The sequence below is a fragment of the Fundulus heteroclitus genome, chromosome 15 (assembly GCF_011125445.2).
Source record: "Fundulus heteroclitus isolate FHET01 chromosome 15, MU-UCD_Fhet_4.1, whole genome shotgun sequence".
In the NCBI taxonomy this organism is placed as follows: domain Eukaryota; kingdom Metazoa; phylum Chordata; class Actinopteri; order Cyprinodontiformes; family Fundulidae; genus Fundulus; species Fundulus heteroclitus.
Window position 1 is genome coordinate 233378 of NC_046375.1, and position 25471 is coordinate 258848.

At 39.2% G+C, this 25471-nt stretch overlaps 1 protein-coding gene and 2 long non-coding RNA genes across 3 annotated transcripts; all 3 read left to right on the forward strand.

The window, feature by feature from the left end:
- The first annotated feature begins 3857 nt into the window (after positions 1 to 3857).
- On the forward strand, positions 3858 to 25414 carry LOC118566187. Its single transcript, XM_036147584.1, has 5 exons — positions 3858 to 4090; positions 4712 to 5044; positions 5177 to 5458; positions 24760 to 24841; positions 25408 to 25414. Exons 1-5 carry the CDS (start codon positions 4030 to 4032, stop codon positions 25412 to 25414), a joined length of 765 nt encoding a protein of 254 aa, XP_036003477.1. The 5' UTR covers positions 3858 to 4029.
- On the forward strand, positions 5695 to 23271 carry LOC118566215. Its single transcript, XR_004932884.1, has 6 exons — positions 5695 to 5768; positions 5883 to 5972; positions 6176 to 6207; positions 8321 to 8439; positions 8523 to 8594; positions 23169 to 23271. It is a non-coding gene; the product is annotated as an uncharacterized LOC118566215 (long non-coding RNA).
- LOC118566218 lies at positions 14535 to 15055 on the forward strand. The gene is made up of 3 exons (XR_004932887.1): positions 14535 to 14607; positions 14725 to 14814; positions 15022 to 15055. It is a non-coding gene; the product is annotated as an uncharacterized LOC118566218 (long non-coding RNA).
- Positions 25415 to 25471: the final 57 nt, after the last annotated feature.

A 25471-nucleotide genomic window follows, 5' to 3' on the forward strand; every position in this document is an offset into this window, starting at 1 on the left:
ATAACATCCAAAATATTTCAGCACATGACTTTCTCAGCACTTGATAGTTTTAGTACATAACATAGAAGTATATGGCATTTGACATTTTCAAAGTCTTAAGCCCCCCCATGAAATGAGAAAATCATCTTTGTTCAATGCTGTAGCGCACATATTCCCTGGTTACTGGGGGAAAATAGGGAGTACCAATATGGCGGCTAGTGGCTTCACAGTGACGTGTATTATATACAGCCAATGTGCAATCCAGTGAATAAATAGAGATCAGTGGTTGCTTCTCATTTCTCAAAGAACCATGTCAAATGACACATGCCGTGGTTGTGGAAAATATGTCCATCTGTTTTAGAAGGGTCAGATCATTGGCATGCATCAAGAAGAGAAAACATCTAAGTTGATTGCAGAACTACCAAAATTGTATTAAGAACTAGCCAACGCATTATTAAAAACTGGAAGGATACTGGTGACCCATTGTCTTTGAGGAAAAAATGTGTCCAGAAGTGATTTACCCATCATGCCTAGTGCCTGCTGTACCAGCCTGTGGAAGCAGTGCTATGATCTGGGCTTGCTGCAGTTGGTCAGGTCTAGGTTCAGCAGCAGTATGAGCTCAAAGAATGAGGTCAGTTGACTACCTGAATAGACTGAATGACCAGGTTATTCCATCAATCAGTGCAACACTGGGTGTAAATAAAGAAATTGCAGAAACTTATGGAAACAATGCGACCGCGAATACGTGCCGTAATCAAAGCAAAAGGTGGTCTAATTAGTGTGACCTTTTTTTGGTGAGGAGGTTTTTTTGGCCAGGAAGTGTAAATCTTGATGCTTTTTTCCCTTCTAGATAAGCTGACATTGAGGTTCTTCATTATGTTGGTGGGTTTAGCTTCACTCCTAACAGCAGTTTTCTTCGTCAACATCTGGATCAGGATCAAAAGTGAGGCTGTTAATGCATAAAACATAATATTTTAAAAACTTGTGTATTCTAAGTAAAGATAATTTCTGTTTTTTCTCTTTGTAGGAAAAAAACAACATGCGGAAGAAAACTTTGTAAGTTTTTAGCTTAAAATCAATCAAAATATTTCATTTATGTTAACTATTTCCAAGCTTCTTGGCAGGAGGCTATCCTAGATTTTTGTGTATCTGTGTCTAACTTTCAGTAGAACATAGAAGTAGGGCACCACATGCCAAAGCCCGCCCTCCAGCGCAGCATAATTTGAGCCCAACTGGGCGTAGGTGGATAGAATAGCAAGATGTAAGGAGGGGAAGAACCCAAGTCAGGATGAGTGGACCAGAGGGCACCGAGCCTCAGACCCAGACCCATCCACTCACTCACCTAGATAAAAAAACAAGAAAAGCTTCCTGTTGGGCCTCAAAGAGACGTAGATGCTTGTTGAGCTCCCCCATGCTGACCTTATTATTCAGTCAGTCAACAAGATAAATTAGCCACCGTCTAGGATGACAGGCCGACTGTGTACGTTGTTTTAATCCGGGAGGATAGTCATTATTTTTCTCTTTTGGATTGACCGACTTTTTGCAAATATGCCGGACCTGAGGAAGACCGGTGCAAAAGCTAATGGAGCATCATCTTGTTAAGAGACAAAGACATTTTTATTATTCCAACTTTTAATTCATATGGACATATGGTCTCTTCTTCCTGACAATTAATGTTTTTTATTTGCTATTTCTATACATAAATTATTCTCCTACTGTAAATAACTGGAACACAGTTTTAAATGAAAGGAGAGATGAAACAGTCCAGATGAAGCTTTTCAGCTTCTGTCTTATCTGTTTTTATTTTAAATATATTTCACAGAATACTATATTTGTCATGACCTCAAGTGTTAACAGAATAGGAAAACAAAGCTTTAAATTAAATAGAAAAGTTGACAAACGATATTAATGAACTAAGGCTTTATTTCTGGTGATTTCAGTCACTTTCAGGAATATTTCCCTCTCTGTCAGGTTATTGGTGCTTAATGGATGTAGAACATGTTGTAGCTCTGCTCTTGTTTTATTTAAGGGTCTGTTTTTATTATGCTAGCTTAAATAAAATAAATCAAAGTTCCTTAATAATGCTACTGTAGATACTGGCACTGCTGTGTAACTATAAGAGTGTAATATAACATTTACTTAATAAATCCCTATTCTGAACTAAATAAATTATGTTGAATATATCCAGTCGTGTCTCTGCAGCAGCTGCATGAATTGTTGAGCAACAGGTAAATCTAATCTATGCTGGTTCTAAATACATTGGCTGTCCTAAACACAACATTTTTCCTAAATAAGACATTTTAGGAACATCTCTTCACACATGGAGGCTCTAAAGTTTATTTTTTCACTGTGTCAACCAAATGGGTAAATCAGAAAACTTTCCTGAACCTCCATAGACAGAAAATAATGTAAACTGTAGATTCCAAAAGGATTCTAGTTTCCTTTTAATACAGTTTTCCTACATATTCGACCAATTCTAAAGGCTATATTTTAAGAAAACTAACAGTATCTATTATTAAAAACCATCTTACAACATATTTTAATATATTTAGAATATAATGAAGTCTATTAAGATAAGTGTTGTGAATAAAAATTAGTATAAGTTACACAGGGATACAGACATTAACAACCAGTTAAGTTTATTAATTAAGTTTTCCACACAGCTTAGTAAACATGGAATAATTTGTATTTATTAACCTTTGACACATCCAGCTGTTGAACCATCTGCTCATCATCATCAGTCAAAACCTTCAGAGCTTTTATTCATAGTGTGGCAGGATGAAGTGGATGGAGACTCGCCTGCTGATGGTGTAATTACTCAGCTTTGCCAGTAGAGGGAGCGCTCTGTTAAAGCAGGGCTAAATCACTGGTGCAGACATTTGCAGCTGAGACTTGTAATGGTGCACTTCCCTGTTGCTGGGCTTTAGTGCCTCCTGTCATTACTGTTGTAGTTCTGTTATATTCTGAGTTATTTACCTGCACATCTCAATGAGGGAGGACTGTTTGCTGTCGCTGGTGCTGCCCACCATCCTGCTGCTGCTTTGCCTGCAGAGGTTTGATCTCTTTTTGCTACAAATCAGCGGAGTGGTCCAGACTCTCTCCTTTAGGATTAACTGTTGCTTGTGCTGGATGGAGCTCAGGGATTTCTTCTTTTACAAAGTTTATGTGATTGTATTTTTTTAACAGGTTCACTGGCACCTACCACTAAGCCGATTTATACAGTAAATCTAGAAGACATCCTTTTACCATATACTTACTTTTACACTATTTACATTAAATGTTTATTTTTTTGTTTCCTGGTTTATGCTAAGGAGGTTCAAAAAACAATTGTTTAAAACTTTCAACATTTGCTATCATTATTTCCTTTTAATCTGATTAATCTCATGATAAAAAACTGCATCAGTGAAGAAAGGATAAATGAGGAAAACCAAAACCTTTTCTAATAATTACCCCAGTGATAGTGGTAACATGCTGTGGTAACGTTCACTGCTGGTTATTTCTGAGAAGTGGATCAAACTGAAAGTAAACTGTCTGCTGGTATATTATCATTTAAAGAAAAGTAAGGTTAAAATATATTTAATAAATTAAATGCTGATAGGACAAAAATATTTCAAGAAAAAAAGTCACAAATGTGATGTTTTATTGAAGAGTTTGACCTTCTCTGCACAAAGGCGTGGTTTTAAAACAAAGGAAGAAGAAACCAGCAGAGCAACAGCTTCTACCTACAGCTCTGACTGCTGGAGGAAACTAACAGCTCACTGACCACAGATATAAAACCTGTAGAGTTGTGGAATTAATATGCATGCAAAAGTACAAAACTTAAAACAAAAACAAAAATTGTTGCATGGAGAATTGCAATTGGATGATGTGAAGTTTTCATGCTTTTTTATTTAGAAATGCCAAATAATAAATGGTGGATGTGATACAGAGTGAAGTCATGATGAGGAGGTAACACCTCTCAAACCACACAGCCCCTCATATATTTATCTGTTTCCTCTTTAGACTCTGAATCATTTGTGAACTTGTCAGCCAGAGAAACGGAGAGGAACAATGATCACTGCTAGAAAGAGACAAACATCTTTATTTCTGATACTGATGTTTCACCTAACAGGTAAGAACTACATATATTATCTTTCCTGAGACAATCATGTTTCTAGAGACTTAGCAGCAGATGAATGTCTAAAATGATCTTCACACTAAGGCAGTGCTTCAAACGTTTTCTATCAGAGGGAAAAAAAACGTCCCAAAATAATTGGTTAAAAAATTTAACTCTTTTGAAACAATTTTACATACCAATGGTTTCTAACAACTAGACTTTTTGAACATTGCCACACCTTTTTAACAATATAATATTAACAATATAAACAGATTTTAGCCCGACTCGTACCTGCAGTCAACTTTTAACTAGCTATGAACCTGATATGGCAAAAAATATGAAGCCTTAATATTAAAAAACTTCTATTACATCAAGTTTTGTACTTTTTAGGAGTTAAAAGTATTCTTCATACAACTGACCGCAGACCAAACAGCAGGGGGTGCTTTTCTCACATTTGGAATGATTTAGAAGGCCTGTTTTATCTGGCCAAAAAAAAAGCAAGGCTGTTGTGGGCCCTCCACGATACCTTGGGCCCCCCAGGGACCGCACCCCACTATTTGGAAGCACTACACTAACAGAACAGAACAGCCATTATTTTATTTATTTTTTTATTTTTTTCTGTCCTCTTTTTCTCAGCAGCAGCAGCTGGACAAGGTCTGTACTTGACAGTCAGAGTTGGTGATGAAGTCTCTTTGTCTTGTGGAAATGTAAAATATGCCAGGAATAACTGTGAAAGCATCATCTGGTTGTCCGTTTATAACAGCAAAGTAGCAGCTTCAACACTGTTTGAAACTGGACAGATTCACAAGGATGCAGCAGCTAAATCAGACAGACTGAGTGTTACAGCAGACTGTTCTCTGGTTATAAAGAAGGTCTCAGTGGAGGATGCTGGTCAGTACATCTGCAGACAGTTTATAAACGGGAAACAACAAGGACCAGACTCTTTTGTTCTTCTGTCTGTTGTTAACAGTGAGTATTTATATCATCACACTGGTCAGAACCATCATTATAAAAAGTAAACTGAGACATGATCAGAAACATAAAAACAATATAACTAATCTTCCTTTTTCTGCTCTTGTCTCATATCTCCATCTTCATCAGTGGTTCAACAAAACCAGAAAGATAAAATCCTCTTAATCTGCTCTGTGATGGAACTTGGCTACTGTAGACACACAGTGGAGTGGCTGAAGGAGGGAACAGAGGAAAAGTTTTCAGACCAGGAGAAATCAGGACAGTCCTGCTCTGCTACTGTGACGTTTCCAGCATCTGTCCGTAACTCAGAGTCAAACCTTCCTCCAGTCCTAAAGTGTAAAGTGACACATAGTTACACTAACAAAGTGCAGCTGTTTGACTTCAGGCTTCAGTCCTCTGGTGGGAGAACAGGTGAGAAGATTTTCATGAACTCTTTCTCTAACACCAGTCTGTTTTTTTATCTAATGCTTAACAGTTAACACTTGTTCATTTTATTTAATCGTCATTATTTATTTTCTGAAAGATTCAACAACAGCTAAACCAGCCAAAATAAAGACCGTCACAACAACACAACCACCTATAACTACATCAACAAGAAGGTCACCAACACCACAACCAACAACAACTACATCAACAACAACAGCAGCAGAACCATCAAACAAATGGACTTCTATGGAAATAAATCCATCTACTAATATCAACAACTTATCAGAATTTCATGGTGAGGCCATCATGTCTTGAAGCTCAGAGCCTTAATATTAAATTATTCATTGCAGGTTTGGTTTGGCCTATTTGTTGATCAATGATTGTGGATCTAATAATATTTTTCTATCAGGTTGGTGTTGGTCGTTCATCATTCGTCCCTTTTGTTTGGCAGTGATGATAATAACTGTTCTGGTGATCAGCAGATGGAAGAAAACAAAAGGTGAAAACATATTTTGTTCACTGTAAATTCATCTTGCTGGTGTAATTTTTTTTAATTTTAAAAAAGAAGGAATTAATATATTAAGACTGTTAACATACACACACCAACACAGATCATTATTCTTGTAAATGATGATCATTAGAAAACAGACAGGAATGAAGCTTTCACAGCATAAAACTGAACCTAAATCTGCTTCTTTTCAGGAAATAAATCAACAGAAGAAGAATAAAGTCAAGTGAGTCAATCACTGAATAATTATATAGTTGTTTCAACTGGAAAGTCAGAGTTTAGTTGAAGAGTAAAGGGAATTCCTTTTTATCTATTATTTCACAGTTTTAATGAGAGTTTCCACTCTTACTGGCACCCCTGGTAAAGACTTGTAAATAAAAAGTTTAAAATTAAAACATTGCTGTAGTAGTCTAATCTCCACCAATTCTAGAAAAAATCAACTTTGATATGAGAACATTTACTCAATAAATAATAAATAAATAAATTTGGATATAATTATTTTAAGGAATATTACAGATTATGCAAACGGTGAACTCCTGAACAATTCTTATTAAATAAATCCAGCAGATGCGTTTTAAAGTTGTACCTAAGATATTTGTGTTTAATGTGTTACTTTTGATTGGCAATTATGTATTTCTGCTTCATTGTGGTGTTAGGAAAACGTGTCCCACAGGCCATCTTTTCATTTATATTCTTCAAAATGAGAAAGATAAGAGAACATGGCATGCAAGTAGGGAAGAAGATTGTCAATCTTTACAGATCAGAAATTAGAATTAGAATAGAAATATCTTTATTTTCCAACGGCTGGTAAATTCAGGTGTGATTAGTAATAAGCTAATTTTAAAGTTAAGCTTTAAAGCAAAGGAGAAAGAACTTATCAGAAAGGACAAATATACTGAGCCATAATAAGTAGATAATGTGACATATGCAGGAACAAATGCAATATTCAAGTTATAATAGAAGAAAGACAGCAGCCGATTAAACAATGATGTAAGAGAACTGTGCAGTATGGATGATTGTACAAACAAACACTCCCTGAGAATCTAAATAGTTTGCAATTGGACATTAGCATCTTGGAGACCATGTAAATTATTCTTGATCACATCAGAACCTGTGCAACCATTAGCACGATGTAAACAGTTATTGAGTCTGTTTTGAGCAGCAGAGATTATAAAGCCCAGCAGCAGCTAGGGTAAAGGACCTGCAGACACTCTACTTTGAGCATCCTGGGATGCAGCAGTCTGTCCCTGAAAGAGATCTGCAGCTCTGCAACAGCTCCATGTATGGGGGTGGGAGACATTATCCATCAATTATGATATTTTTCTTACAGTCCTTTTGTCTCCCACCACCTGCACTGGGTCCAGGGGGCGTCCCTGGATAGAGCTGGCCCTCCTAATGAGTTTATCTAGCTGCTTCCTCTCAGCTGCAGTTAAGCTGCTGCTCAAACAGACCACACCATAGAAGATGGCTGATACCACCACAGATTTAAAGAAGGTCTTCAGGAGCGCCCCCTGCTGTGGTTCTGCTGGCACCAGTCTATAAAGCTCTGTATCCATTTTCTGTATACTGACTCATCCTCATCTCTGATGAGACCGACTATAGCAGAGTCATCAGAGAACGTCTGCAGGTGGCATCCTGGTGAACTGATGGAGAAGTCTGCAGTGTAGAGGGTGAACAGAAATGGTGCCAGCACCGTTCCCTGTGGTGCTCCTGTACTGCAGATCAACCTATCTGAAACAAAGCCCAATGTCTTCACATACTGCATCCGACCAGTGAGGTAATCCAGTGTCCACTGTGATAGATGGTGTTCCACCCCTGACCATTCCAGCTTGTCCTTCAGCAGATGTAACTGGATAATGTTGAAAGTGCTGGAAAATCAAAGAACCTAATCTTAATGGTGCTCTCAGGTTTCTCCAGGTGGACCAGAGCTCAGTATAGTAGAAAGATGATGGCATAATCCATCCTTATGCTGGTAGGCAAACTGCAGTGGATCCAATGAAGACCTCACCAGGGGGTGAAGATGGTTGAGGACTAACTTATTTAGGGTCTTCATCAGACGCGATGTTAATGCTACCGTCCTGTAGCTGTTGAAGTCTTTGGGTTGTGCGGTCTTAGGCGTTGAAACCACCAGGTTTTCAGCAGCTGTGGTACTTTCCATAACTTCATACTAATGTTGACAACAGGTCACATTATGAGAATTATGAGAATTTCAGTTCATGAACTAACAGTAAATTTGCAAATAATCTTTATTTGAGACAGGATGTGTTGAAACTCTGACAAATATTGACTCTTATTTTACACATAATGCGTCTTTATTTTTGTTTAATGTCTCCTTTTAGGTCTCCGAAACTTTGACATACAGCTCTGTGAATAAAGCTTCTGCTCAGACTACCATTGATCCAGACAGCCTCTACTGAAGCATCAGTAAATACGTGACATTAAATGTTTTATAAATTAGGTGAATTATTTTCATCGTAAACAAGCAGTATGAAAAGAACTTTAATCTAGATTAATCTGACACAGTTACATATTGTTTTTCAGAGAATCAGTCTGGAAATACCACCACCTAACAGTGAGCCCCTCTAGTGGAGAAAAGCCTAAAATACAGACCCTGTATGTATGTGATGTTCTTTTTCAATAAATATTTTTTTAACTCATGCTGTTTAAATAAAATTGAAGGCTTGAGCAATACATGTAAAACTGTCTTATTAGGCATAATGTCCAATGTTAATGTATGTATACCATTGTAATGACAACAATTGTATAAAAATCTATAAAGTTTTGTGGTTTCACACTTTAAAATGGCTGCTGAATATATTTCAATAACGTCAGACATGTTGAAGTTTAAATCTTAAAAAAGAAACTGACCAACAGACCAGAACCCAGAGCTGCTCACATTCCCACAGTTAAACCAGCTGCGATATAAACAGAAACCATCACCTCACCAACCACAGACCATGCTGCATATCATCATCTTTAAGGTTAAAAGGTTCATACTGTTCATGAGAAAAATAAAACCTGTAGTAGTGGTAACTTTATTTGTCCCAATATGGGCAATTTTTGTGCAGTAGTAATAAACATTCACATTTCACACATAAAAACACAAAAAACACACAGAATATAAAAGTAAGGTGAATAAATATATATAAATATGTGCAGCGCAGAGAATGAATAAAGCAAAGGCCTATATGTATGCAACGTGTGACTATCTGCTTTACCTGGTAGCGTTTAGCAGCTGGACAGCAGAGAGAAGAAAAGAATGTTTGTATCTATTTGTCCGGGCTGGTGGATATTTAAAACGGGAACCAGAGGGCAGAAACTGAAATCGGTTGTGTAGGGGATGGCTGTAATTATCCAAGATGGACTCAGCCTTCCTAATTACCTGCTCTTTGTAAATTCCAGTCATGTTTTTCTGTTGGATGCCTGTGATTTTACTACATACCTTAATAATCTTGGATATGGAATTTTTATTCTTTCCGTTACGAAGAGCAAACCAGCAGATGGCAGAGAAAGTGAGCATAGACCCTATAAGGATCTGTAGAATATGGTCATCAGAGTCTTGTCAACCTGAAACCTGGCTAGCTTTCTGAGGCAGTATAAGCGCTGCTGCCCTTTCTTACACAGCATGTCTGTGTTGCTGTTAAAAGTTAATTTGTTGTCTATAACAGACCCAAGATATTTATACTGGTAAACAATTTCTTGCCCATTTATGGTGGTTATAGAGGGGTTGCATGTCCTTTGTTTTGGAGACATTCACTTCCAGCATGGCTTCCTGGCATTAGTTTGTGAAATAGTCCATGATGGGGTCATGTGCAGTTTCACTGTCCTCCAGCAGGCTCACAACGACAGTGTCGTCCGCAAACTTGACAATGTGACGATTGTCAGTTTCAGAACGACAGTCATCAGTGTAATGGATGTAGAGAAGTGGAGATAAAACGCACCCCTGAGGAGAGCCTGTAGATGTGAAAGACAGTCCAGAATAATGGTCGTTTACTCTCACTCGCTGGGAACGGTTGGTGAGGAAATCCAGTATCCAGCCAGAGATGCTGGAATCCAGTTGGAAGTGGTGTAGGATCTTTTGCACCAGGTGGGGCTGGATGGTGTTGAAAGCTGATCAGAAGTCCACAAACATTGTCCTGACATGGGTTTGGGGCCCTCAAGATGTTTGAGGATGAGATTCAACAGGGTTATAGCAGGTGATTAGTTCTCAAGATAATGTTCTTTTTGGCCAGCTTTTCAAAAGACTTCATTACAAGAAAAGTGAGGGCTATGGGCCTGAAGTCATTCAGGGTCTTTGGGTGGTTATTTTTCGCTATGGGAACTATTGTGGATTGTTTCCATAAATCAGGAAACATAAATCAGGGCCATAGACAAATTGAAAATGTGTTTAAAAATTTGGCCAAGCTGCTTTGCACAGCAGGACAGCAGACGACCGGATATGTTTTCTGGTCCAGGGCTAGTTTTAACTTTGTAATATTGAAAGATCTTTACCACATTTGGAAGGGAAAAATAAGTGGCTGGCTTGGTAGTAGTTAGCAGTTCTTGTTTAAAATCTGAGATTTCCTTTTTGAAATCATATTTCCTATTGAACTGTGTGTACAAAGTGTTTAACTCCTGAGCAAGGATGAAGTCAGTTGGGTAACCGTCCAATGCCAATTTCTTTAAATTTATTTGTTTAACCCAACCATTGTTTTCACTGAGTCCCATGGTCAGCCCAGGCTATTGGTATTCAGTTTCAACTCCACTTTGTGCTTATATTCCAACTTAGCCTTTTTTATTTCATGCTTGATGTCTTTTTGAATGTTGTGTAATCCAATGGAGTTATTTTGCTCAAATGCTCTCTTTTTCTGATTCAGCAAGGTTTTCGGGTGTTTACTGACCCAGGGCTTGTTATTAGGGTATATTTTGACTACTTTGGTGGGGATGACAGTGTCTTCACAGTAAGTCACCCTTGAACTCACTACATCAGTGAGCTCGTTAATGTTTTGGGATGTCGGGATAAACTCCTCCCACACAGTGCAGTCTAGACACCCCTGCAGGGTCAGTTTTGCCTCCTCAGTCCACACTTTGACAGTTTTGGTGGTCATCTTCCCCCTCTGAAGGCGTGTGCGATAGACTGGTATAAGATGCACGGCGTTGTGATCGGCGGAGCCCAGAGGAGAAAGAGGGATGGAGTCGTAGGCGTTTTTAATTGAGCCATAGAACTGGTCCAAAATCTTGCTTTTTCTAGTCGGGCAGAGTACATGTTTATAAAAACACTTGAGCACCTTCTCCAGCGAGCAGTGGTTAAAAGTGATGGTGACATCCCGGTCCGTGCGCAATGGCATCCCGAAGCCATCGATAGCCAGGTCCCCGTCCGTGTCCTTCTCCCCAAGCCAAGATTCTGTCAGGGCAAGAATGCACGCATTCTTGTACTCGTGTTGGTAGCGAACAAAAGCTTGGAGATCATCTGTTTTGTTCCGTAGAGATTGTGTGTTGGCTAGGATGATTGAAGGCAGGGGGATACCTGCCAGGGACAGTCTTGATGGCTGTTGCACCCCGCCTCTCCTGCCTCGCTTCCTGATTTTGAGGCGTGATGAGCTGGAAAAGTTTCCATCTGCACTATCCGCATAAAGTTCAGTTGAGTCCCAAAGCAGCAGATCTGGAGGAGGCGGCCCAATGTCCGCGGTCACTTTAAAATAAAATAAAAAGTATCTGGAGTATACAATCCTGGTCAGATGTGTCGCAGTATGCCAGCTTGCTCCCAAGCAAGCCCATAGTACGATTAGGGAGAAAACGACGACCAACTCCATGTTGCGCCTTGGTAATGTGTTATGTTTAAATTATTTACGTTTGCAACCGAAAATTGTTAAAAAGACAGAACAAAACGAAACAAACAAACGAAGACGCTTAACACTACCACTGCCGGTAGCTGCGTGCGCATGGGCCCAAGGTGAGGCTTGTGTATAGTCACATGGGGAGATCTGTCTACCCCACAAGCTTTAGCCCTTTTTTCCATTATTTTATCTATATTCTTATTACATAGGATGAACTAGATAGATGGTGGTATTGAATTGTTTGTGTAACCAGTACTAAAAAGCTTATCAGATTCAAAAAGGGACAAAGGAGAGATTAATATAGTCAAAGTCTTCAGCTGATCCAAAATGCTGCAGCAAGAGTTCTGATGAAAGTCAACATGAGGGATCATATTTCTCCAATTTTAGCTTTTCTTCATTGGCTTCCTGTTAAATCAAGAATAGAATTTAAAATTAATAATCAAGCTTCATCATATATCAGAGCTCTGATTACCCCGTATGTTCCTAATAGAGCACTTCGCTCTCAGACTGCAGGTCTGCTGGTGGTTCCTAGAGTCTCTAAAAGTAGAATGGGAGGCAGATCCTTTAGTTACCTTTGAGAGAAAGTCACAGATGTGTTGTTTTATATCAAAGATCGAAGACCTTTTCTGCACAAAGGCGTGGTTTTAAAACGAAGGAAGAAAAAACCACCAGAGCAACAGCTTCTGTGTAAAGCTTTGGCTGCTGGATGACACTAACAGCTCACTGACCACAGATATAAAAGTCATAGAGTAGAACAGTTGTTGTTAGTAATGTTGAATAAATATGTGAGCAAAACTACAAAACTGGAGAAGAAAAGCATTTGAATTGAGAGTTGCCATGGGGTAAGTTAAAAGTGGATGATAAGTTTCATGTTTTATTTTAATTTAGAAATGCCAAATAATAAATGGTGGATGTGATACAAAGTGAAGTCATGATGAGGAGGTAACACCTCTCAAACCACACAGCCCCTCATATATTCATCTGTTTCCTCTTTAGACTCTGAATCATTTGTGAACTTGTCAGCCAGAGAGACGAAGAGGAACAATGATCACTGCTAGAAAGCGACAAACGTCTTTATTTCTGATACTGATGTTTCACCTAACAGGTAAGAACTAAATATATTATCTTTCCTAAGACAATCATGTTTCTAGAGACTTAGCAGCAGATGAATGTCTAAAATGATCCTCACACTAAGGCAGTGCTTCTCAAATGTTTTCTATCAGAAGGAAAAATCCCCCATCCCAAATTAATTGGTAAAAAATGTAACTCTTTTGAAACGTTTATACATACCAATTGTTTCTAACAACTAGACTTTTTCAACATTGCCACACCTTTTTAACAATGTAATATTAACAATATAAACAGATTTTAGCCCGACTCGTACCTGTAGTCAACTTTTAACTAGCTATGAACCTGATATGGCAAAAAATATGAAGCCATTAATATTAATAAACTTCTATTACATGAAGTTTTGTACTTTTTAGGAGTTAAAGATATTCCTCATACAACTGACTGCAGGTACAAACCAAACAGCAGGGGGTGATTTTTTCACATTTGGAATGATTTAGAAGGCCTGTATTATCTGGTCAGAAAAAAAGCAAGGCTGTTGTGGGCCATCCACAATAGCTTTGTGCCCCTCCCCCCCCCACCCACCCCAGTGACCGCACCCCACTATTTAAAAGCACTACACTAACGGAACAGAAGACTCATTATTTTATTTATATTTTTATTTTTTCTGTCCTCTTTCTCTCAGCAGCAGCAGCTGGAATAAATCTGTACTTGACAGTCAGAGTTGGTGATAAAGTCCCTTTGTCCTGTGGAAATGTGATTTATACCTGGAATAACTGTGAAAGCATCACCTGGATATTCAGTTATAACAGCCAAACAGTAACATTGTTTGAAACTGGACAGATTCACAAAGATGCAGCAGCTAAATCAGACAGACTGAGTGTTACAGCAGACTGTTCTCTGGTTATGAAGAAGGTCTCAGTGGAGGATGCTGGTCAGTACGCCTGCAGACAGTTTATAAACGGACAACAAGGACCAGACTATTTCATTTATCTATCTGTTGTTAACAGTGAGTATTTATATCATCACACTGGTCAGAACCAACCATCTAACAATAAACTGACATGATCAGAAACATAAAAACAATATAACTAATCTTCCTTTTCCTGCTTTTGTCTCATATCTCTGTTTTCATCAGTGGTTCAACAAAACCAGAAAGATAAAATCCTCTTAATCTGCTCTGTGATGGAATATGGTCGCTGTAGACACACAGTGGAGTGGCTGAAGGAGGGAACAGAGGAAAAGTTTTCAAACCAGGAGAAATCAGGACAGTCCTGCTCTGCTACTGTGACGTTTCCAGCATCTGTCCATAACTCAGAGTCAAACCTTCCTCCAGTCCTAAAGTGTAAAGTGACACATAGTCGCACTAATGAAGTGCAGATGTTTGACTTCAGGCTTCGGTTCTCTGGTGGGAGAACAGGTGAGAACATTTTCATGAACTCTCACTATAACACCAGTCTGTTTCCTTATCTAATGCTTAACAGTTAACACTTGTTCATTTTATTTAATAGTCATTATTAATTTTCTGAAAAATTTAACATCAACAGCTAAACCAGCCACCATAAAGACCGTCACAACCACACAACCACCTACAACTACATCAACAAGAAGGTCAACAACAAAGACAACAACACCACAACCAACAACTATATCAACAACAACAGCAGCAGAACCATCAAACAAATGGACCTCTATGAAAATAAATCCATCTACAAATATCAACAACTTATCAGAATTTCATGGTGAGGCTGTTATGTCTTGAAGCCGAGAGCCTTAATATTAAAATATTTATTGCAGGTTTGGTTTGGCCTTTTTGTTGATCAATGATTGTGTGGATCTAATAATTATTTTTCTATCAGGTTGGTTTTGGTCGTTCATCATTCGTCCCGTTTGTTTGGCATTGATGATAATAACTGTTCTGGTGATCAGCAGATGGAAGAAAAGAAAAGGTGAAAAAACATTCTGTTCATTGTAAATTCATCTTGCTAGTGTCATTTTTTTAGTTTAAGATTATATAAAAAACAAGGAATTATCATATTAAGACTAAACACACACACCAACACAGATCGCTATTATTGTAAATGATGATCATTAGAAAACAGACAGGAATTAAGTTTTCACAGCATAAAACTGAACCTAAATCTGCTTCTTTTTAGGAAATAAATCAACAGAGGAAGAATAAAGTCAAGTGAGTGAATCGCTGAATGATTCCATCGTTGTTTTAACTGGAAAGTCAGAGTTTAGTTGATATTTTTTAAAGAGTAAGTAAGTAAGATAAAATTTTGTTTTTGAGAGAACGCTGTATTATCTAATAATTTCACAGTTTTAATGTCCTCCAGTCTTACTGGCACCCCTGGTAAAGGCTGGCAAAAAAATATTTGAAATTAATACATTGTTGTTCTAGTCTAATCTCTAACAATTCTAGAAAAATCCAACCTTGATATGAGTACATTTACTCAATAAATCTTTAAAAATCCACCTTTGGAAATAATTATTTTAAGGAATATTACAGGTGATGCAAACGGTGAAATCCCAAACAAATCTTATGAAATAATTTTGTTTAATACGTTACTTTTAATGGCAATTACATATTTCTGTTTCCTTGTGGTGTTAGGAAAATGTGTCCCACAGGCCAACTGTTCTTTAATATTCTTCAAAATGAGAAAGACAAGAGAGCATGGCATCCAAGTAAGGAAGACGATTGACGATCTTTACAGATCAGAAATTAGAATAGAATAGAATACAATAGAAATATCTTTGTTTTCCAACAGTGGGGAAATTTGGGCGTGACACACTAGATTAAATATTGTGAATAATAAGCTCATTTTAAAATGAAGCTGTAAAGCAAAAGAGAAAGAACTTATCAGAAAGGACAAATATACTGAGCCATAATAAGTAGATAATGTGACATATGCAGGAACAAATGCAATATTCAAGTTATAATAGAAGAAAGACAGCAGCCAATTAAAGAATGATGTAAGAAAACTGTGCAGTATGGATGATCATACAAACAAACACTCCCTGAGAATCTAAATAGTTTGCAATTGGACATTAGCATCTTGGAGACCATGTAAATTATTCTTGATCACATCAGAACCTGTGCAACCATCAGCACGATGTAAACAGTTATTGAGTCTGTTTTGAGCCGCAGAGATTATAAAACCCAGCAGCAGCTGGGGTAAAGGACCTGCAGACGCTCTCCTTTGAGCATCCTGGGATGCAGCAGTCTGTCCCTGAAAGAGATCTGCAGCTCTGCAACAGCTCCATGCATGGGGGTGGGAGACATTATCCATCAATTATTTTATTTTTCTTACAGTCCTTTTGTCTCCCACCACCTGCACTGGGCCCAGGGGGCGTCCCTGGATAGAGCTGGCCCTCCTAATGAGTTTATCTAGCTGCTTCCTCTCAGCTGCAGTTAAGCTGCTGCTCAAACAGACCACACCATAGAAGATGGCCGATGCCACCACAGAGTTAAAGAAGGTCTTCAGGAGCGCCCCCTGCTGTGGTTCCACTGGCACCAGTCTATAAAGCTCTGTATCCATTTTCTGTACACTGACTCGTCCTCATCTGTGATGAGACCGACTGTAGCAGAGTCATCAGAGAACGTCTGCAGGTGGCATCCTGGTGAACTGATGGAGAAGTCTGCAGTGTAGAGGGTGAACAGAAATGGTGCCAGCACCGTTCCCTGTGGTGCTCCTGTACTGCAGATCAACCTATCTGAAACAAAGCTCAATGTCTTCACATACTGCATCCGAACAGTGACATAATCCAGTGTCCACTGTGATAGATGGTGTTCCACCCCTGACCGTTCCAGCTTGTCCTTCAGCAGATGTAACTGGATGATGTTGAAAGTGCTGGAAAATCAAAGAACCTAATCTTAATGGTGCTCTCAGGTTTCTCCAGGTGGACCAGAGCTCAGTATAGTAGAAAGATGATGGCATCATCCATCCTTATGCTGGTAGGCAAACTGCAGTGGATCCAACGAAGACCTCACCAGGAGGTGAAGATGGTTGAGGACTAACTTATTTAAAGCCGGGCGTACACTGTACGAGTTTTTCAGTCGTGGTACTTATATACATCTCAAACTGTGCGACGGAACCGCGGGGTTTAAAAAGTTCACCGCTCACGATCTGTGCAGCGCGACGCTCGGACGAGACCGGACTGCTCACACTGTACGTCGTGTCCCCTCTGGGACCGCTCGCTGTGGTGGCAGAGGCAGGCGAGCGACGGTAGGTGACAGGGACCCAGAGCAGGGGTTCGAGCCCAGAGCCAGCTCTGGCGAGGCACGCAGGAGGCACCGGGCGTCGGGGGAACGGAGGGGAGAGAGGAGGGACGAGACGCATCGGCGGCCGCGCGGCACGGCAGGTCGCCTGGCCCGCACCCCCCCACCCCCCTCGTAGCTCTGCTTGAACAGCAGGATGCGCTCACGAAAACCTCACGACAGCCGACTGAATTTCAAACATGTTTGATTTTCACGATCGTCCGATTCCTGATCGGGAGGTAGTCGTGCGAAGCCAGTCCCCCCTCCTCCCCCCCTCTACGATCAAGCTGAAATTCGGCCCGATTCAAAAAATGCTCGCACGACTGAAGAATCGGCCCGAAAAGGGGAAAAACTCGTACAGTGTACGCCCGGCTTAAGGTCCTCATCAGACGCGATGTTAATGCTACCGTCCTGTAGCTGTTGAAGTCTTTGGGTTGTGCGGTCTTAGGCATTGAAACCACCAGGTTTTCAGCAGCTGTGGTACTTTCCATAACTTCATACTAATGTTGACAACAGGTCACATTATGAGAATTATGAGAATTTCAGTTCATGAACTAACAGTAAATTTGCAAAGAATCTTCAAATGAGACAGGATGTGTTGAAACTCTGACAAATATTGACTCTTATTTTTATTGTAATGTTTATTTTTAGGTCCCCGAAGCTGCGACATACAGCACTGTGAATAAAGCTTCTGCTCAGACTACCATTGACCCAGACAGCCTCTACTGGAGCATCAGTAAATATGTGACATTAAATGTTTTATAAATTAGGTGAATTATTTTAATCGTAAACAAGCAGTATGAAAAGGACTTTAATCTAGATTAATCTGACACAGTTACATATAGTTTTCCAGAGAATCAGTCTGGAAATACCACCACTGAGCAGTGAGCCCCTCCAGTGGAGAAAAGCATAAAATACAGACCATGTATGTATGTGATGTTCTTTTTCAATAAATAATTTTTTTAACTTATGCTGTTTAAATAAAATTGAAGCCTTGAGCAATACATGTAAAACTGTCTTATTAGGCATAATGTCCAATGTTAATGTTTTATGCTTAATTGTACAATATGCATGACGACAATGGTATAAAAATCTATAAAGTTTTGTGGTTTCACACTTTAAAATGGCTGCTGAATATATTTCAATAACGTCAGACATGTTGAAGTTTAAATCTTAAAAAAGAAACTGACCAACAGACCAGAACCCAGAGCTGCTCACATTCCCACAGTTAAACCAGCTGCGATATAAACAGAAACCATCACCTCACCAACCACAGACCATGCTGCATCTCATCATCTTTAAGGTTAAAAGGTTCATACTGTTCATGAGAAAAATAAAACCTGTAGTAGTGGTAACTTTATTTGTCCCAATATGGGCAATTTTTGTGCAGTAGTAATAAACATTCACATTTCACACATAAAAACACAAAAAACACACAGAATATAAAAGTAAGGTGAATAAATATATATAAATATGTGCAGCGCAGAGAATGAATAAAGCAAAGGCCTATATGTATACAACGTGTGACTATCTGCTTTACCTGGTAGCGTTTAGCAGCTGGACAGCAGAGGGAAGAAAGGAATGTTTGTATCTATTTGTCCGGGCTGGTGGATATTTAAAACAGGAACCAGAGGGTAGAAACTGAAATCGGTTGTGTAGGGGATGGCTGTAATTATCCAAGATGGACTCAGCCTTCCTAATTACCTGCTCTTTGTAAATTCCAGTCATGTTTTTCTGTTGGATGCCTGTGATTTTACTACATACCTTAATAATCTTGGATATGGAATTTTTATTCTTCCCGTTACGAACAACAAACCAGCAGATGGCAGAGAAAGTGAGCATAGACTCTATAAAGGATCTTTAGAACATGGTCATCAGAGTCTTGTCAACCTGAAACCTGGCTAGCTTTCTGAGGCAGTATAAGCGCTGCTGCCCTTTCTTACAAAGCATGTCTGTGTTGCTGTTAAAAGTTAATTTGTTGTCTATAATAGACCCAAGATATGTATACTGATAAGCAATTTCTTGCCCATTTATGATGGTTATAGAGGGGTTGCATGTCCTTTGTTTTGGAGACATTCACTTCCAGCATGGCTTCCTGGCATTAGTTTGTGAAATAGTCCATGATGGGGTCATGTGCAGTCTCACTGTCCTCCAGCAGGCTCACAATGACAGTGTCGTCCGCAAACTTGACAATGTGACGATTGTCAGTTTCAGAACGACAGTCATCAGTGTAATGGATGTAGAGAAGTGGAGATAAAACGCACCCCTGGGGAGAGCCTGTAGATGTGAAAGACAGTCCAGAATAATGGTCGTTTACTCTCACTCGCTGGGAACGGTTGGTGAGGAAATCCAGTATCCAGCCAGAGATGCTGGAATCCAGTTGGAAGCGGTGTAGGAGCTTTTGCACCAGTAGGTGGGGCTGGATGGTGTTGAAAGCTGATCAGAAGTCCACAAACATTGTCCTGACATGGGTTTGGGGCCCTCAAGATGTTTAAGGATGAGATACAACAGGGTTATAGTTGCATCCTGGAACCCTATGTTGGTTCTGTATGCAAATTGCATGGGGTCAAGCAGGTGATTGGTTCTCAAGATAATGTTATTTTTGGCCAGCTTTCCAAAAGACTTCATTACAAGAGAAGTGAGGGCTATGGGCCTGAAGTCATTCAGGGTCTTTGGGTGGTTATTTTTCGCTATGGGAACTATTGTGGATTGTTTCCATAGATCAGGGACTGTCTGAAGGGCCATAGACAAATTGAAAATGTGTTTAAAAATTGGGCCAAGCTGCTTTGCACAGCAGGACAGCAGACGACCGGATATGTTTTCTGGTCCAGGGCTAGTTTTAACTTTGTAATATTGAAAGATCTTTACCACATTTGGAAGGGAAAAATAAGTGGCTGGCTTAGTAGTAGTTACCACTTCCTGTTTAAAATCTGAGATTTCCTTTTTGAAATCATATTTCCTATTGAACTGTGTGTACAAAGTGTTTAACTCCTGAGCAAGGATGAAGTCAGTTGGGTAACCGTCCAATGCCAATTTCTTTAAATTTATTTGTTTAACCCAACCATTGTTTTCACTGAGTCCCATGCTGAGCCCAGGCTATTGGTACTCAGTTTTTAACTCCACTTTGTGCTCATATTCCAACTTAGCCCTTTTTATTTCATGCTTGATGTCTTTTTGAATGTTGTGTAATCCAGTGGAGTTGTTTTGCTCAAATGCTCTCTTTCTGATTCAGCAAGGTTTTCAGGTGTTTACTGACCCAGGGCTTGTTATTAGGGTATATTTTGACTACTTTGGTGGGGATGACAGTGTCTTCACAGTAAGTCACCCTTGAACTCACTACATCAGTGAGCTCGTTAATGTTTTGGGATGTCTGGATAAACTCCTCCCACACAATGCAGTCTAGACACCCCTGCAGGGTCAGTTTTGCCTCCTCAGTCCACACTTTGACAGTTTTGGTGGTCATCTTCCCCCTCTGAAGGCGTGTGCGATAGGCTGGTATAAGATGCACGGCGTTGTGATCGGCGGAGCCCAGAGGAGAAAGAGGGATGGAGTCGTAGGCGTTTTTAATTGAGCCATAGAACTGGTCCAAAATCTTGCTTTTTCTAGTCGGGCAGAGTACATGTTTATAAAAACACTTGAGCACCTTCTCCAGCGAGCAGTGGTTAAAAGTGGTAGTGACATCCCGGTCCGTGCGCAATGGCATCCCGAAGCCTTCGATAGCCAGGTCCCCGTTCGTGACCTTCTCCCCAAGCCAAGATTCTGTCAGGGCAAGAATGCACGCATTCTTGTACTCGTGTTGGTAGCGAACAAAAGCTTGGAGATCATCTGTTTTGTTCCGTAGAGATTGTGCGTTGGCTAGGATGATTGAAGGCAGGGGGATACATGCCAGGGACAGTCTTGATCGCTGTCACACCCCGCCTCTCCTGCCTCGCTTCCTGATTTTGAGGCGTGATGAGCTGGAAAAGTTTCCATCTGCACTATCCGCATAAAGTTCAGTTGAGTCCCAAAGCAGCAGATCTGGAGGAGGCGGCCCAATGTCCGTGGTCACTTTAAAACTTAATAGAAAGTCTCTGGAGTATTCAATCCTGGTCAGATGTGTCGCAGTATGCCAGCTTGCTCCCAAGCAAGCCCATAGTACGATTAGTGAGAAAACGACGACCAACTCCATGTTGCGCCTTGGTAATGTGCTATGTTTAAATTATTTACGTTTGCAACCGAAAATTGTTAAAAAGACAGAACAAAACGAAACAAACAAACAAAGACGCTTAACACTACCACTGCCGGTAGCTGCGTGCGCCCAAGGTGAGGCTTGTGTATAGTCACATGGGGAGATCTGTCTACCCCACAAGCTTTAGCCCTTTTTTCCATTATTTTCTGTATATTCTTATCACATAGGATGAACTAGATAGATGTGGTATTGAATTGTTTGTGTAACCAGTACTAAAAAGCTTATCAGATTCAAAAAGGGACAAAGGAGAGATTAATATAGTCAAAGTCTTCAGCTGATCCAAAATGCTGCAGCAAGAGTTTTGATGAAAGTCAACATGAGGGATCATATTTCTCCAATTTTAGCTTTTCTTCATTGGCTTCCTGTTAAATCAAGAATAGAATTTAAAATTAATAATCAAGCTCCATCATATATCAGAGCTCTGATTACCCCGTATGTTCCTAACAGAGCACTTCGCTCTCAGACTGCAGGTCTGCTGGTGGTTCCTAGAGTCTCTAAAAGTAGAATGGGAGGCAGATCCTTTAGTTACCTTTGAGAGAAAGTCACAGATGTGTTGTTTTATATCAAAGATTGACCTTTTCTGCACAACGGCGTGGTTTTAAAATGAAGGAAGAAAAAAACCACCAGAGCAACAGCTTCTATGTAAAGCTTTGGCTGCTGAATGAAACTAACAGCTCACTGACCACAGATATAAAAGTCATAGAGTAGAAGAGTTGTTGTTAGGGATGTTGAATAAATATGTGAGCAAAACTACAAAACTGGAGAAGAAAGGCATTTGAATGGAGAATTGCCATGGGGTAAGTTAAAAGTGGATGATAAGTTTCATGTTTTATTTTAATTTAGAAATACCAAATAATAAATAGTGGATGTAATACAAAGTGAAGTCATGATGAGGAGGTAATGTTACAGGTCCTGAGTATCAGGGCTCCAGCAACAGTGAATGCGCAATCTGAGAAATAAAAACAGCAGTGAATCAATGATGCTTTGCATTCGGAATCCAGATTACGTCTCATTTATTAAACAAGTAAACAGGTCACAGTGTACAGCCTTGTGTGATCTCCCATCTTTCACATAAATCAAAACATTATGATGACACAAATATAGTGTATCAAACAGCACTAGCATGTAAATGCATATTAACTGGGGCCAAGCATCAACGTGCACTGTTTACCTCTTTCACTAACCATCTCAAAATAATATCAACCGATTATTTTACAAAGAAAAGCATTTCAACATTTATAACCGGGATTTACGAAATCTCGCGATATTTCCAATACAAACATAACAAGTCTCGCGAGACGTCACCAACGTAGCATTAGCATTTTGCTAACCAAGACTCTCGGCGGATAAAGCTTAAAAGCATTAAATGTAAATATACATATCAGCTGTATCAGTACAATCTACTACAACAGGATATAATAAGTTCACAGAATAAGTTTGGAGTGTTTTCACCAAGTACATACCTGAGAAATAAAAACAGCAGTGAATCAATGATGCTTTGCATTCGGAATCCAGATTACGTCTGACGCGAACAGGAAGTCCGTCATCTAAACCAACCCGGAAACCGCGTCCCCGGATCAAAGATTCCCTCTTACTACTGTTACATTTTTAGAAATATTCCTCAGGAAAGTGCAAAATATGGCAACCAGCTATGCCAAAATATAACAGAAAATTATTTTGTTTCTACAAAATAAATATATAAAAAAACAAATACATAATAACAACCAAAAACATGGGGTGACATTTTTAGGTGCACCACAGTAACATCTCTCAAACCACACAGCCCCTCATATATTCATCTGTTTCCTCTTTAGACTCTGAATCATTTGTGAACTTGTCAGCCAGAGAGACGGAGAGGAACAATGATCACTGCTAGAAAGAGACAAACATCTTTATTTCTGATACTGATGTTTCACCTAACAGGTAAGAACTAAATATATTATCTTTTCTGAGACAGTCATGTTTCTAGACACTTAGCAGCAGATGAATGTTTAAAATGATCCTCACACTAAGGCAGTGTTTCTCAAATGTGTTCTATCAGAAGGAAAAATCCCCCCATCCCAAATTAATTGATAAAACATTTTTTAACTCTTTTGAAACGTTTTTACATACCAATGGTTTCTAACAACTAGACTTTTTCAACATTGCCACACATTTTTAACAATATAATATTAACAATATAAACTGTTATATTAACAATATAAACTGCTTTTAGCCCGACTCGTACCTGTAGTCAACTTTTAACTAGCATTGAACCTGTTATTGCAAAAAAAAATATGAACCTTTAATATTAATAAACTTCTATTACATGAAGTTTTGTACTTTTTAGGAGTTAAAAGTATTCCTCATACTACTGACCGCAGGTACAGAACAAACATCAGGGGGAGTTTTTCTGACATTTGGAATGATTTCGAAGGCCTGTATAATCTGGCAAAAAAAAAAAGAAAGGCTGTTGTGGGCCCTCCACAATAGCTTTGTACCCCCCCCAGGGACCACACCCCACTATTTAAAAGCACAACACTAACAGGACAGAAGAGTCATTATTTTATTTATATTTTTATTTTTTATGTCCTCTTTCTCTCAGCAGCAGCTGCTGGACAAGGTCTGTACTTGACAGTCAGAGTTGGTGATGAAGTCCCTTTGTCTTGTAGAAATGTGATTTATACCAGGAATTACTATGAAAGCATCACCTGGATATTCAGTTATAACAGCCAAACAGTAACACTGTTTGAAACTGGACAGATTCACAAAGATGCAGCAGCTAAATCAGACAGACTGAGTGTTACAGCAGACTGTTCTCTGGTTATAAAGAAGGTCTCAGTGGAGGATGCTGGTCAGTACATCTGCAGACAGTTTACAAACGGACAACCAGGACCAGACTCTTACATTTATCTGTCTGTTGTTAACTGTGAGTATTTATTTCATCACACTGGTCAGAACAAACCATCTAACAATAAACTGAGATATGATTCAAAACATAAAAACAATATAACTAATCTTCCTTCTCCTGCTTTTGTCTCATATCTCCATCTTCATCAGTGGTTAAACAAAACCAGAAAGATAAAATCCTCTTAATCTGCTCTGTGATGGAATATGGTCGCTGTAGACACACAGTGGAGTGGCTGAAGGAGGGAACAGAGGAAAAGTTTTCAGACCAGGAGAAATCAGGACAGTCCTGCTCTGCTACTGTGACGTTTCCAGCATCTGTCCGTAACTCAGAGTCAAACCTTCCTCCAGTCCTAAAGTGTAAAGTGACACATAGTTACACTAACAAAGTGCAGATGTTTGACTTCAGGCTTCGTTCCTCTGGTGGGAGAAAAGGTGAGAACATTTTCATGAACTGTGGTACCTTATCTAATGGTTAAGTGTTAACATTATTTTTTATTCTGTTGAATTCCCTTAAAGATTCAACATCAACAACAACAAAACAAGCCACGATAAAAACAATCACCACCACACAACCACCTACAACTAAATCAACAACAAGGTCACCAACAAAGACAACAACTACATCAACAACAAGGTCAACAATACTAACAACATCTGCAACAGCCACAACAACAACACAACCAGCAACAATAGCTAAATCAACAAACATCAACGATTTCCCAAAATCCCAAGGTAGAGACTGAATCTATTGGTCCTAAAGTTTAGAGCTTTAATCTTACTGATATGTTTCAGCCTTTCTGTTGATCAGAGATTGTTCATAAATAATATTTCTTCTCTCAGGTTGGTCTTGGTTGTATATCGTCGGTTCAGCAGCGATCATAGTGACTGTTCTGGTCATCATTGGATGGAGGAAAATTAGAGGTGAAGAAACCTTTTCATTTAGCATAAATTTAACAGGGTCATTGTAAACCTTGTTTAAATGATTTAAAACAAAACAAGTCAGTATGTTAAGTTGGTTATTTTTTATAAAACATTCCTATATCGCACATAATCAATCTGTCAATACATGGTGACCATTAGAAAACCACACTGCACAGATGGGAATGAAGTTTTCTATCAGTTAAACACTGAACTAAACTACTATTTTGTTTTTGTTTGTTTCAGGAAATAAAATAAGAAAAACCGAGGAAAGTAAAGTAAGTGAACCACTGAATCATTATATCATTTC